General features: G+C 29.7%; 1 protein-coding gene, 1 long non-coding RNA gene and 1 pseudogene across 5 annotated transcripts; 2 read left to right on the forward strand and 1 right to left on the reverse strand.

Moving 5' to 3' along the window:
- Positions 1-1813: 1813 nt before the first annotated feature.
- LOC149892780 (uncharacterized) lies at positions 1814-3990 on the reverse strand. 2 transcript variants are annotated; one of them, XR_016445157.1, is made up of 4 exons: positions 3867-3990; positions 3155-3190; positions 2851-2874; positions 1816-2635 (listed from the first exon to the last, which is right to left on the reverse strand). It is a non-coding gene; the product is annotated as an uncharacterized LOC149892780 (long non-coding RNA). The 2 variants fall into 2 exon arrangements; XR_016445156.1 differs by having other exon boundaries at positions 1814-2874.
- A 1223-nt stretch (positions 3991-5213) lies between these two features.
- Positions 5214-7640, forward strand: LOC149892781 (uncharacterized; annotated as a pseudogene). The gene is made up of 3 exons (XR_016454102.1): positions 5214-5771; positions 6050-6122; positions 6460-7640. The product of XR_016454102.1 is annotated as an uncharacterized LOC149892781 (transcript).
- Positions 7641-10810: 3170 nt separating this feature from the next.
- On the forward strand, positions 10811-13856 carry LOC149892782 (extracellular calcium-sensing receptor-like). 2 transcript variants are annotated; one of them, XM_090098740.1, is made up of 2 exons: positions 10812-10838; positions 11113-13856. In XM_090098740.1, exon 2 carries the CDS (start codon positions 11172-11174, stop codon positions 13725-13727), a length of 2556 nt encoding a protein of 851 aa, XP_089954866.1. In that variant the 5' UTR covers positions 10812-10838; positions 11113-11171; the 3' UTR covers positions 13728-13856. The 2 variants fall into 2 exon arrangements, with proteins under 2 accessions (XP_089954863.1, XP_089954866.1); XM_090098737.1 differs by having other exon boundaries at positions 10811-13856.
- The last annotated feature ends 249 nt before the right edge of the window (positions 13857-14105 follow it).

Here is a 14105-nt window from a genome sequence, read left to right on the forward strand (position 1 = left end):
CTCTCATTGGAAATGGCTTTTTTTTTTTTAAGAATCTGTTTAGCCATTTTTTGGTAATCTTTAAGAAACCTATCTTCTCCTAGTTTTTGAACTGTTCCATGCTCTGAAAAAATTTTGTAATATTCCAGAGGAGAAAGAATGGTTTCTTTTTTGCATACCACTTTTTCTATACACCCAAAAACTCAATCCAGAGGTAAAAAACTATGACCCCTGATTGGAAAAAAATGTTTAACAGCACTAAACATAATACTCATTTCCACAACATTTTTCAAACAACACAAAACAGCAAAGTTTTTGTTCTGTGATAAACAAGCATCAGAAAATAAATGTAGATCTAATTTCACTTTAGCTCCTCATTCTGCAATTAAATCTTTTTCTAACTTAGAAAAACAGTGAACCAGGGCTGAAGAAACTTTATTAGATCCTCTACTATTCTGAGTTTCCAACCAGGTATAAATAAAAATGTTATCTTTGTTTTGCACTGGTTGATCATGTCGAACAAACGTCAAATTATAGAGCCAAATTTATCGAGCATAAAACACTTTACCAACACTTAATTTAGGAATTGGTTGGTTTTGTTGCATTTCAAAGCACACTTTAATGACATTTCATTTTTCTCTTTCATAAGAGAGAAGAATTTTTTGGCTCTTATTTTGTGCAGACAATATTTAGCAAACTCTTCTACCTTTAGTTTTATATCAAATGTTTTTCTTATCTATCAACTTCTTTTGTGCTTCACAAAAAGAACAGGTATCTGTTCTTGGGTTTCCAAATCCAACATTAAACTTCGTATAAAAAATCTTTTTAAATTTAGAAAGTGATGAAATACCCATATTTTCTTGGTTTCTATGAAGTTTCCAGTTTCTCCATAATTTTACAATATTTAATTCAGGCGAAAGATACACTTAACACTTTTTCCTCTCACTTGGTGTGAAACGCAACCTGTATATTGACTTACAAAATTCACTATTGAATTGGTGATTTCTTTATCACCTATAAGTTGTCTACATCCTCCGAGTTTTTCAGGTCTCAGACACCCATTTTTAAAGTAGTATTTTATAAGATTATGCAATCTTTTTATTTCAACACATGTTATGAATGTTTTTTTTTACAAACTGGAACTGTTTTACAACTGCTGTCAGCAATACTGTAGTTTATTGAATGTTTTCTTAAACAAAAATATTCACTCCTTGGCCTGTGTTTTTTAACTTGAGTTAATTTAACAAAGTTCAGAAGAAAATCATCTGTTTAACTTTTAATTCTTCATTGTACAGCTTCTGGAAAAAACATAAAAATAATTTTGCTATGCCAAGATTGATATAATAAAAAATTATTTGTATTTAAATTCATAGTATTAGGTACGTGGACTGATTTTTTTAAATTATTCAAATACTAGAATGTTATATATCATTAGAAAGCCCTCAAATACAGTATTTCAAAGGTGAAAAAATTACAAAAATCGGACAATTCTATAAAAAGTTATGACATTTTTAGTAGCAAATTTTCGATATATGGGTTTCTTGATAAAACTGTGGTCAAAAATTTTTTTTTTTTTACATAAATTGTTATAACTTTATCAATTCTTATTTAAAAATCTATAACTTGGTATCAAAAAATAGGTGTAAAAATGGACTTTAATTTTAAACTTTTTTCTAAATAAATGGCGCATCAAGAGCTCCAGAGGGGGTGCTAATCCATCACTAACACCTCATAAAAAAACACTTTTTCTCCATAAAAGAGTGTTTTTTTTATGAAACTGATAATATTTATGAATAACATGTTGGTATTATTTTATTCTACATCACTAGCGAGTATAACAGGTCAATCTTAAAGTTGGGTGTTAGGTGTGGGTAAGGTTTAACACACCCTATCAAAATTTCATTCTTTTAAATATTGTAATATTTACTAAAATGAGTAAATTATAAAAAAAAAAATATAATATTTTAATTCTTTGAAAAATAGTAACTAGTGGTGTATAAAATTGCCTTTTTTGGAGGGGGCGTATGCCGCCCCTCCCCCTGCCGCCATAAACCTGAAAAAAAAATTTAATAACAATTTTCACAAAAAATGTTAAAATGCTGTCTTAAACAGAGAGAAAGCAAATAAACAGCTCTAAAAGCAAATAAATAATATTTATATTAGTAACAAATGGCATTATGTAACACTTAATACAAATTTTTTACTTGTTAAAGTTTATCTAAATGTATAAAATTATTGACTAATAAATCACTGAAAGGTAAACAAATTTTTAATAAGAGTAAAAATTTTAATACTGCTAGTGATTTTCCTTTTACGAGAATTCAAATGAGAGCACAATATAAATGTATTAAACAGTGTATATTAATAGAAATAATAAAAATTTGATAACCATTCAGATACATTTTTAATACATAAATTTACCAGCAGAAGGTTGAGCAGGTGGAACTAAAGGTATAAAAAGTTGTCATTTAAAGATATTGCAATTGCTGAGAAATGCGCACACATATTAAAAAGTAATAGTTTTTAAACTTACCACTTGTTTTAGTTAAAGTTGGAACTAAGGTTAAAAGATTGTTATAAAAAATAAATGTTGTATTTGATAAGGAATGCATAACAGGTTTTTAGAACTTACCAACTGTAACAGATGAAGATGGTTCTAAAGTTAAAAAAGGAGTAAGACACCGCATAAAAAAAAAAAAAAGAAGTTTAGCATTAAATATATTCACAGAATAAAAATTACTGGTTTTCAAAATTACTAACTATAGCAAGTAATGAAAGGAGAATTAAACAAAATATGAGTTAAACCTAGACACACATGTTTAAACGTTTGTTATTATGATTCATAACAAAAGTTATAATATACAAACTTACCAATGGTAAACCTTGTCGATTCAACTAAAGGTAACAAAAAAATTGTACAATAAAAAATAACACCTTGTAATTGTCAATAGTAAGTTCAAAAAATAACAACTAAAAAATTAAAATATAAAGATTATATGTATATAAACAAGAAGCTAACATTCAGAATGGGTATATACTTATGTAAACAATAAACATATATAAATTAATGTACATCAATAAAAAAGGTATAGACAATAATAATTATATCTTATATTTAAAAAAAAACCTTAGAAACATTGAGTTAATGGAAAAATGTTATGGGAACTATACTTACAAAATCTCAAGAAATCGTTAATAATAGTGCTATGATCTAAACAAGAAGCAAATATTAGACATGTTTGTATAAATATTTATTTAATATTTAAAGGATGAAGTAGTATACAACAGGAAAATGATAAAAGAAGATGAATGTAATTTTTATATCATTTTTCAACTAAACACTAAAAAATATGTTTGTTAAGAATAAATCAATATAAATTTGATTTGTAGACTTCTATAGAAATTAGAAGGAAAGAAGCAAATTATACATCTCATAAAATAATTTATTCTAAACAAAGTATTTGTCAAATACTAAGTATTAATAATACTTATTTGTGTATTAACAAATACTATTTGTTAATACACAAATAAGTATTATTAATACTTACTTGCATGTTAACAAATTTTTATACTTATATGGTGTTTTAATGAATCTGTTAAATGATACTTTTATCTATCAATAAAATCAAAGCAGCTTTAATCTAATATTATTACATTTATGTATTACTAATACATTTTTAATAATCCATATTTAATAATACAGTTTTAATTCTTAGTAAGATAAGACTTTATACTTAAGATTATCTTAGTAAGATAATCTTAAGTATAAAGTCTTTATACTTAAGATTATCTTACTAAGATAAACAAAAAAAATATGGTTTTTACATTTATGTTATTGTTTTAAAAATAGTTAGCAATAATATAATTATGAAAAAAAAATTGCTTACTATCTGGTAAAGAATCTATATATTTTTGAACCTCTTTATTTTCCATTTTTACTGTTATCTAATAACCAAAATAATAAGAAAAAAAAATGTTTTTCTAAGAACTGGCCCCCCTATCCGCCCCCGTATTTTTATAGCTCGCTGTTACCGAAAAAAAATTCATAAAAACAGAAATAAGGTACCAAAAGTGCTGTTCTTAGTTATATATCTGCTCCCATTTTTTTTGGCTGAAATTTGGCAGGCAAAAAGAAAATACATGTAGAAAATAGAATAAATAATAAAAAAAGCGGGCTCAACATTTCTTCGATACGAAATTAATGTGAGAACATCGACTAAATTTTCATGGAAAATTGTAAGCAAAAAAATTCATAAAAAAGTTAAGCAACCATATTTTAAAAAAATATAAGAATCAAGCTTGATCTTTCTTCTTTCAAAAAATCTTTATGTTTATATGTGTTTCTATAAAGAAATACCTCAAAAAAACGTTTGCCTAAGGCTACCTAAAAAAAGTGGTATTTATAGAATAACACATAGTAAACTATCTGCTCCCATTTTTTTTTCGTTGAAAATTGGCATGTGCTTAGAAATTGCATGTAAAAAGTTAAATCAATAATAAAAAAAGCGGGCTCGACATTTCTGCTACTATAAATTAATGTGAGAACATACACTATATTTTCAGGACCATAACAAACCATGAAAAATTAGTAACCATACATTAAAAGCCACATAAAAATCAAGATTAACCCTTCTTCTTTTAGAAAAATATCTAGGTTTACATATGTTTCTAAAAAAAAACACCACAAAAAAACGTTTGTCTGACGCTACCTAAAAAAAAGTGAAAAAAACGTGGAACAAAATTTTAGCACAAAAATCGGCTCCGTAAAACGCGATTTCCGCGTACCTAATAGTATAGGTTGAAACTCATAGCTAAAAATAATAATTCTGAACTAGCAAAAGTGACTAGTGTAATATAACTGAGCTCACCAACAATATCCAGGTTGCCAAGATTGCCTGCTTTACATCTTTTGTTGTTGTGCCTATAAGCTATAACAGGTATTTTTCCAAGAGATGGCGTTTTTCCTTTTCTGTTTTGCTTATTTTCGATCTTTTCCGATCATGTCCAGGGGGTTAAAGAGTAAGAAAACATCTCCAGGAGGCCGCTGCCAGGATTAAGATTTAATAAGAGTCACCCTGGAAAATGTTTTTATGCTATAGATAAAAAAAATTCCAATAAATATAAATTTAAAAAAATTAATGACTATTTAGGGATTTGAGTTCAAATAAATATTGATTCATCTGTTTTAGGGATGAGGGGCGCTAGAAATTTTGGTGAACAAAAAGTTTTATATTTAGAATTCCGAAGTCATAATTAAAACACTTTAAGCTGGAATTTTTGTTTTTAGTATTTATGTTATTATTTTACACTATTTCTAATGTAGTATTAAATAAATGTGTGTGTAAATATATATAACATATATATACACACACACTTGAAGGGAAATGCCTATAATAATAAAAAACCTAAGAACTCGTAATGAAAGCAAGAGATGCTGGTTTGCCATCAGAGCTTCCAATAAGCGATCTTCCAACCTACAGACAAGTGATTCAATATTCATATCTTATTTGTAAAAATATGTATGAAGTTACAAGTATTAGTTCTCCAGAGATAATTTTAAAAGTTACAAATGAGTTGATCAGTCTTTGGAGTAGAGTAAATCCTAAGCTTCCTCTGATCCATGAGAAGTCAGTAGCCAAAAAAATTTCTAGACTTCTTAAGAGAGTTTCATCTGCTTAAGGAAAATGCAAAAATGCAAACAAAAACAAGGAATATCTTGATTAAAACTTTGAGCATTTGTTTGATTTGTCTTCTTGTGGTTGTGGACTTCCAGTAGTAGCTTGCAATAATAGGTTAGAAAAATTGTTAATTTCATTTTTATATGCAATACTTATTTTTAGCTTGTGCTAAACTTTATACAAATAATTGTTTATAACTTGATATGATATTTTTTATAAGTTAAATGCTAAATTAAATAGATTGCATTGGATAGTTTTACATAATTTTATAATTTTAATGATATGTTTTTGTTTTCATTTTTTCTGTAATACTTTTTTATAAAAATGATATTAAAATTATTCTAATAGATTTTAAATATTTTTATAATGCATGCAATTTTTCTAATGCATAGATCTGTTAAGTGTAAGAATACTTTGAATTGCAAAACAACACACTTTGCTTGTCTCTGTGAAAGTGGCAAAAAGGTAAATAATTTTAATTTTAAAAATTAGACTTTATTTAACTCTTTAATCTGTAGTAATTTGGAGAGCTTTGAATTTGTTAGTAACAATCAAATACACGTCAGAGTGAAAAAGTAGTGTACTTTTCTTCCATTTTGTCAGCTAAATACTTTATTTTGTTTTATTGTTAATAAAAAAAAGCCTAAGAGATGATTTAAACTGTGATTTTCTTAAGTGTTTAGGATATTGTAAAATATATTTGAAACTATTTTATTGTATTTATTCTATTCTAGAGTTAGTTTAACATGTTTGTTATTGAACTGAGTTAACACCTTGTTAAAAAAGTTTAAAATTGTTTTAGGTACCACTATTGGATAGAGAATATTTAAAAGATCAAAAATTGAAAATTGGAATAACAGGCAGATTTCAAATTGGTACAGTAGATAAAATAACAGCTGCCAGAGAAAAAAGGAAGCAAGAGAGAGAAACTAATAAGCAGATAAAAAGATGTATTAAGTTGCCTGCTGTGAAAATTCAATGTGATTCCCAATCTGATTATACTGAGTTATTTGATAACAATAATAAGTTTGAATCTGATCCAGACTTTTCTATAACCATGCCAGTTGAAAAAAATTATACTCATTTAACAAATTTGGCAAAAGCTGCTATACGACTTGAAATAAGCGATGCTGCAACAGCTGCATTAGCAACAGCTGTATTAATAAACTATGGTATTGTAAAAAAATTTAATAAATCACAAATAATAACTGAAAAAAAGGTTTTTGGAGAAAAAAAAAGAATCAGCACTATCATAAGTTCTAAACACTTAGCTGATGTTAAAGAATTAAAGGTTATTGGAATTGATGGAAAAATTGACAAGTCTACATTAGTACATTCTGTCAGTTATAACACTGATGAAGATCCTATTATTGTTGCTTCAACTAAATAAGAACATCATCTTACATTTACAGCAGAATATGGACCAACAGCACAAAGTTATTTGACTCATGTAGTTATACCTAATGGAACTGGCGCTACCATGGCAAATGCTACTGCAGATGTTTTAACAGAATATAATAGTGTTCAGAGCTTAGTCGCTGTTATTGTAGATAACACAACTTCTAATACAGGTGCAGATAGCGGTTTGGTTGTAAAGCTGGAAAAAATTCATAAAAGAAGTTTGCACCTATTAGGATGTTTGCTTCATCAAGTTGAACTTCCACTGCGACACATCATATGTGAATTAGATGGAAACACAAATGGTCCTAAGTCTTATAAGGGGCCTATTGGAGATGCTGCATCTCATCAAACTCTTCATGAACAGGTATTGATTGAGTTTGTTCCCATATATTCGGAAATAGAGTTGTTTGTTAGCAGTGAGGTTATAAGCAATCTTAGTACAGACCAGCGAATGCTTTATGAGTACTGTGTAGGTATCTCAAAAGGTTTTATATGTAAAAAATTTCTTGCAAAAAAACCTGGACCAATTTTTCATGCTAGATGGCTAACTCTAGCCTTAAGAATAATGATGGTTTATGTTAGGACTGATAAACCATCTCCTGAATTATTAGTAATGACTAAATATATTGTCCAAGTGTATTGTGTAATGTGGTTTGCTATTAAGCGCTCTGGAAAATACAAAGATGCTTGTCAACTTCTGTATAAAACCATTCAATTAGTCAAGCTTCAAGACAGCAGGATTCAGAGCATTGTTTTTAAGAACTTACAAGGAAATTCATATTGTTGTTTGCAAGAAAATTTCCTGTACTGCATGCTGCTGGATGAAAATCTGAATATAAGAAATCAAGCCCTCAACCAAATCCTTAAAATAAGAGCATTGAAAGAAGACATTACTTTTAAACCAAAGCTTAAGTCGAAATCCATAATGAAAATAAATTTTGATGCTGAGTCGTGGGATTATCTTGTTTCTGTTAATGATATTCAGGTTAAGCCCCCAACAACTCTTTGCATAACATCAGAAATTCTGAGAGAGGCCATTAAATCAAACCTAAAACTTAATGTAATAGATATGCCAAACAATTCTCAATCTGTGGAGAGAGCAGTCAAATTAACCTCAGAGGCATCTAAACAGGTTTTTGGTTACAAAAAGAGACACAAATTCATTTTGACTAAAACCCAAAGTCGAAGAGAGAATAAAAGAAACGTAAAAAAGTGTGACTATTTTATAAAATGAATGTCTAGTATGTTAGTTATACGTTTTGTTTATTTGTTTGTTTCTTTAACTGCTGAATGAAATATTTACTATAGTCAGTTATCTAAGTATAGTTCTATTAACATTAATGTCCTAATTATATCGACTTCCAGGGGCGGTTTTCTTGGGAGGGGGGCAGTTGCTGAAATGGACACAGGCTTCACGATTTAGGGGCCCCCAAATGCTAATGAACTTCCTACTAAAACTTTTTTTTTTATGATTAATTTAACAACTATTCAAAATAACTAAAAATACACATAAAATTATTGTAATTATTGAAAATTTGGTTTAAACTTAGTTTTCGATAGTTTTTCTGTTTTTTATCTTTGAAACCTTTTTTTTCAACCAACTGCAAAAATTTAAGAAGACTGTTAGTATAAAATTATATTTTTATCTGTGGGCTCCTGAAATTATTATTGCACCCGGGCACCAGAAGTAGTAAACCGGGCTTAGACCACTAAAAAATAGGCTTTAAAGCAAATCAAAATGGCTAAAAAGTGTGATTATGAAATCCAATTTCCCGAAGTGAAAATAACTTTTAAAAAAGTAAATCTTATTGTTTTGTGTTATTAACATTGCAATAAACAAATGCCAGGGTGACTCTTTATGATTTTAAAAAAAAATACCTAGTAGGCAGTGGCCTAATCTCCAGTTCTGAATCTATTATTTGTCTAGAAACCATTTTTAGATCAAATTTGTTACGGAAGTTGCTTGTGCGCAAGCGTTAACATAAGTTTTTGCTATACTTTTTTTTAATGCTGGGACTTGAAAAAACTTGATGATTTTAATATTGAAAGAAAAGTGGATGAATAATTTTCTATCCATGTTATTATAGTTAGATTTGTGCCATTTACACTATAGAATTCAAAAGTAAAAAAAAAACTCAATTTTGACAAAAATGGACTTATATCGCTTTTGAAAAAACGCTCTTCAATTCCTACAGTTCCAAAAGAAATAAGTTTGTGCTAAAAAATTTAAAACTGTCTTCTAGACTTTGTTTAGCATAAGATTCTTTAAATTCTTTAATAAGTTCTTTGGCGTTCCTTAGACATTTCAATTTCTGAAATCCAATTGTAAGTATGCGGGCTGTTTTGTGGTTATCAAGCTAATTTTATTACATTTTCTTCATAAGCTTCAATAACTCTAAGACATAAAAATAAGATTTAGTTATTGGCCAACAAAACTTTAACTTTCAGACTTTAATCTTAAATGCGGTAAAACTAAAGAGAAAGACCACACTTTTATAGCTACTTCATCAAACCATCCACTTTGTGAGGCATTTACTTTCTCTCTATACCAGACTTTTTTGGAGCCTGAATCATTAGTTGGATTTGTTTCATCATAGTGATATATGGTATCTCTGCATGGCTTAGAGTTCTGAATACATGCTCTCAGGATTACTTCATTAATATCTGCACAAGATATTTTTACCACATATTTATTTGCTAGCTTTCTAAAAATCAAGAAGCCAACTTAAATATTTATGAAATGAAGTTTTTCTTTATTTTTATGAAACGAAGTTTTTCTTTATTTTTATGAAACGAAGTGCTTTTTTAATTTTTATAAAATATTTTTTTTAAAGCGTAAATCAAATTTTGAACAAAATTTTTTTAAGTCTTAATGAAAAATGAATTTAAAATCAATTCATGGATTGTTGTTTACCGTCCTCCAGCTAATTGCCTTATGGATGCATGCCTACTCAGTCCAGAGGAGACCCTGTGAGCGTCGTCCCAGAGTTTGCCTCTCCTTCAGGAAGTAGACAAAGACTCACCGTCGTCTGGGTTACCATCCTGATGACCGTTTATAGGAGGGCGGGCCCCTTATTGATCAGGTTTACTTCCCCGTCAGGTAATGTAACATCAATTTCAGTCATTAAATTAATTTTGTAATTTCTTTTTTTATTGTGCGATAAAAACGACCGAATATTTCATTTCATTCATTTGCAAAACTTGCGGTATACTAATATATATAATTAGCTAATTATCTGAATTAAGTTAAAATTTATTTTGTTTATGATGAATAAAATTTGCCCTTTTGTCGTAACCATGCCAGTTTTATCCTTTTTTTTCCCCGTGAGACATGGCTATATAAATAAAGAATAGTAGAAACTAAAATTTTAAAGTAAACCAAATTTTAAACGTTTTTGCGCCATCTTAAGCAACCTTCTGGAGTAAAACTATCTTTACTAAACATTTTTAATATTTAAAATATGTTTGAAGTTATCTTAAAGGCAATATATTAGCTATAAACACAAATTACACTGTTTAACAAAACGACGTTATTTTTTTATGGTTTGTTTTTTGCTTTCTTTAAATTTTTTTCTGCCTCCATTAACAAACTTTAATAATAGACCACAAATGGGGAAAAAACGATAACAATTCTTTTAGATTTTCCGCCTTATAGATATGAAGATAAACAAGAAGACCTAAGAATAAAAACTTCACACAGGTGCATTTTAAATCAGCTTAAAATCAAAAACAATAAGAGAAAATTCAATTGGTATTTTGAATAATAAAACGCAAATCGATGTACGGTACATAAGTTTTCTTTTGCTTTTATTTGTATCCTATTTATGATTCTCTTTATTACTAATTGCTTCTTTCAAAAATAAAGATGAGAAGAATTTTACAGAGAAATTAAAGAAGCTGTTTTATGTTGCTTTTTTTATTCAGATAAATTTTCAAAAAATATTAACAGCAATATTGTCGATATATGTCCTTAATTTTTAATATCACTTCGAAATAGGTGATTCATCGGAAATAATGAAGCTTTATGTGATGAACACCTGGTTTCTTCTTCTAGATATTGCAACAGTTAAAGCGATTTCTACGGAAACTCAACCTTCAGCTACATGCCAAAAAATGAAGAACTATGTTTTGCACTCTTCCTCCACCCGATTGACGAGTGTTTTTTATGGTAACTATACAATACAAGCCATTATGACCTTTACAGAAGATGCTCTTTGTAAAAAGGTAAGCCTCTCCGGCTTAATACGTCAATACGCCATTAGTTATGCAATTCATAACGCAAACAAGATCGGTAATATATCAAAAATGGCCAAAATTGGTTTACGTCTTGATGATGATTGTGGAAGTCTTCCAGTTACAATGTCTAGAGGTATTGAACTGATGTCCATGTTACGCGAAAATTCTATTTGTCGGCCTGATTTTCTCCATTGTTCAAATAATAATTCATTTAATCAAGTTAATCCAGACTATTTTCAGGCTGCTACTGGAATTATTGGGACCACATTAAGTTTTACAACAATTCCTTTGGCAACTCTTACATCGTTATATCAGATACCACATATTAGTCATACAGCTTCTAGCAGCTTGCTGAGTAACAGTGATGTTTATAAATCATTTTTCAGGACCATACCCTCAGACATTCACCAAGTGTCTGTTATGCTAGATGTTATGGAGACTTTTGAATGGAATCTAATCATAGCAGTAGGTTCTGATGACGACTACGGCAAGCTTGCTCTTTTTGAACTGGAAACAAAAGCGCAAAAAAGAAACATTTGCATTGTTGAGACCGTTTACATTCCGTTTAAAGCTCCAAATACAATTGAACATGTTAAAAATCTAATGGAACTCATAATCAACACACCAAAAGCAAAGGTCATTGTTCTGTTTTTGTATGTTTTTGATTTAGGTGACTTGATATTAAACGAAGCTAAAGAAAGGGATGTTAAGAGAATTTGGTTGACTAGTGATGCGTGGTGTCCCACAGCGGAAAATTTAAATGTGACAGCGCTAAAGAATGAAACGCACGGTATCATATCCGTTTCGATAAAACGATACGAACTGCCAGCGTTTGAAGAATACGTTAAACATGAGGTAAAAACAAACTTTTTATGTAACATGTGGCTGCAAAATTACCTTAAAAACAATTTTCAATGTGAACCAAAAAATATTTCTAGCAACAAGGAAACTTTGCTTGGTGATGAAAACTGTTCAGTTTCTGTTAAAGACGTGATGCATAAAATCTCAGGTCCCTTTGGTAAAGTAAGTAACTTAATTGATGCTGTGACTGCACTCACTCTTTCTATTCATAAGTTTCTTGACGAAAACTGCGTAAAAGGTAAAGTCTGTTCTATCTCAGCTATTGATCCGGTATCTTTAACTTCTATGGTCCGTAACGTATCCTTTATAAATAGCGTAGGAGAGCCAATCACCTTTGACCAAAAAGGAGATCCTAATTTCGTTTTATACACAATTGAGAATTTGCAGTTTTATGATGGCGCATTTAAATTTGTTACTGTAGGAAATTGGAGTAACAATCGCACACAACGCCTTTGGCTTGAGAAAGATAAAATAAAATGGCCTTTTTGGTTTCAGAGATTATGGGATCAAGACCACCCTGGTTCTCGGTGTAGTCCATATTGCAAAAAGGGCCAGTTTTTTACTGCAAAAATAGGTTGTTGTTGGAGTTGTGAAAATTGTATAGATAACAGCTATAGCAACGTATTAATGGCTGATCGATGCTTGCCTTGCGGAGCAGGTAATCATACCGTGGATCATATAACTTGCGTTGTTACACCTGTAACTTGGTTAAGTTATAAAGACTCAGAAGGAGCGGCAATAGTTATTGTTAATTTTGTTGGTTTTTTTTTAACTATTTCCGCTGCTATCATTCTTTATAAGTTGAGACGTGAAGCCGCAACAGACGAGCCGTCTCCTCACACTACTACATTTGCATGCATCATCTTGTTTTTAACCTTTTCATCCGGATTTCTTTATGTATTTGAACCTACTGTTCAGTTGTGTCACGTGAGGAATGCTGCATTCAATTTATTGCTAATGGAATTCTCTTCCTTTTTACTCATAAAAACAAAGATTACATCAGAATACCTGGAAACTAACATTAAATGCTTCTTAAAGGGCGGATTGTTTAGTGCTCAAATGATGCTTGTTGCCTTTTTCTTGCTTTTACAAATAGGTTCAATTATTGCGTGGATCAGAATTGATTCAGGAACATCAGCCGTTGAAATTCAATTAGTTAATAGCGGCACTCAGATTGAAAAACATTGTTACGGGAAGCTGACGTCAGCTAGATTAGTTTCTACTTTTATTCCAATTGTTTTACTTTTAGTTTCAACTTTTTGTGCTTTCCGTGAGCGGAATTGTGCTCATGTGTTTTACGAACCAAAATTTTTAAGTTTTTTTTGTGTTGCCTTGTGCATCAAAATGATTGCTTTTGTTTCAACTTACAAGTATTTGAAAGGAAGCTTTAAGATCTTGGTGATGGCTTTCTTATTGACTTCTTCTGGGTTCATGTTTATGGCATGTTTTATTTTACCAAAAGTGTATGTGGTATGTGCTCGTTTTTATAATGTAACTTCTTTCATTCAAACTCTGCCGCCAAATTCTTCTCCGGAAAAAAAAAAAGAATCGATTCAAACAGAGAAAATCTGACACAAACCTGACACAAACCTGACACAAGCCTGACACAAACCTGACACAAACCTGACACAAACCTGACACAAACCTGACACAAACCTGACACAAACCTGACACAAACCTGACACAAACCTGACACAAACCTGACACAAACCTGACACAAACCTGACACAAACCTGACACAAAGATGAAAGCTCCTTATCAAAATAAAAGGTTTAAAGTTGATCTTTTTTTTGTGTAAAAGATTAAAAGTTGAATGATAAAAAAGCAGTATAAAAAAAATGTTTCAGTTTCATATGACATAACACCGTTATAATAAATTAAAATATACTTTTATATTATTTGAAATATATATATTACGTGCATTTATCATATGAGTTAATATGTTGTGAA

Source organism: Hydra viridissima, unplaced genomic scaffold (assembly GCF_058129835.1).
Source record: "Hydra viridissima isolate aposymbiotic clone 2 unplaced genomic scaffold, HvirCarnegie_v1 scaffold_1, whole genome shotgun sequence".
In the NCBI taxonomy this organism is placed as follows: Eukaryota; Metazoa; Cnidaria; class Hydrozoa; order Anthoathecata; family Hydridae; genus Hydra; species Hydra viridissima.

What these genes read in the sequence shown, in the direction of transcription:
- LOC149892782 (XM_090098737.1), top strand. Translation starts at nt 11,073, where the DNA reads ATGAAGCTTTATGTGATGAACACCTGGTTTCTTCTTCTAGATATTGCA.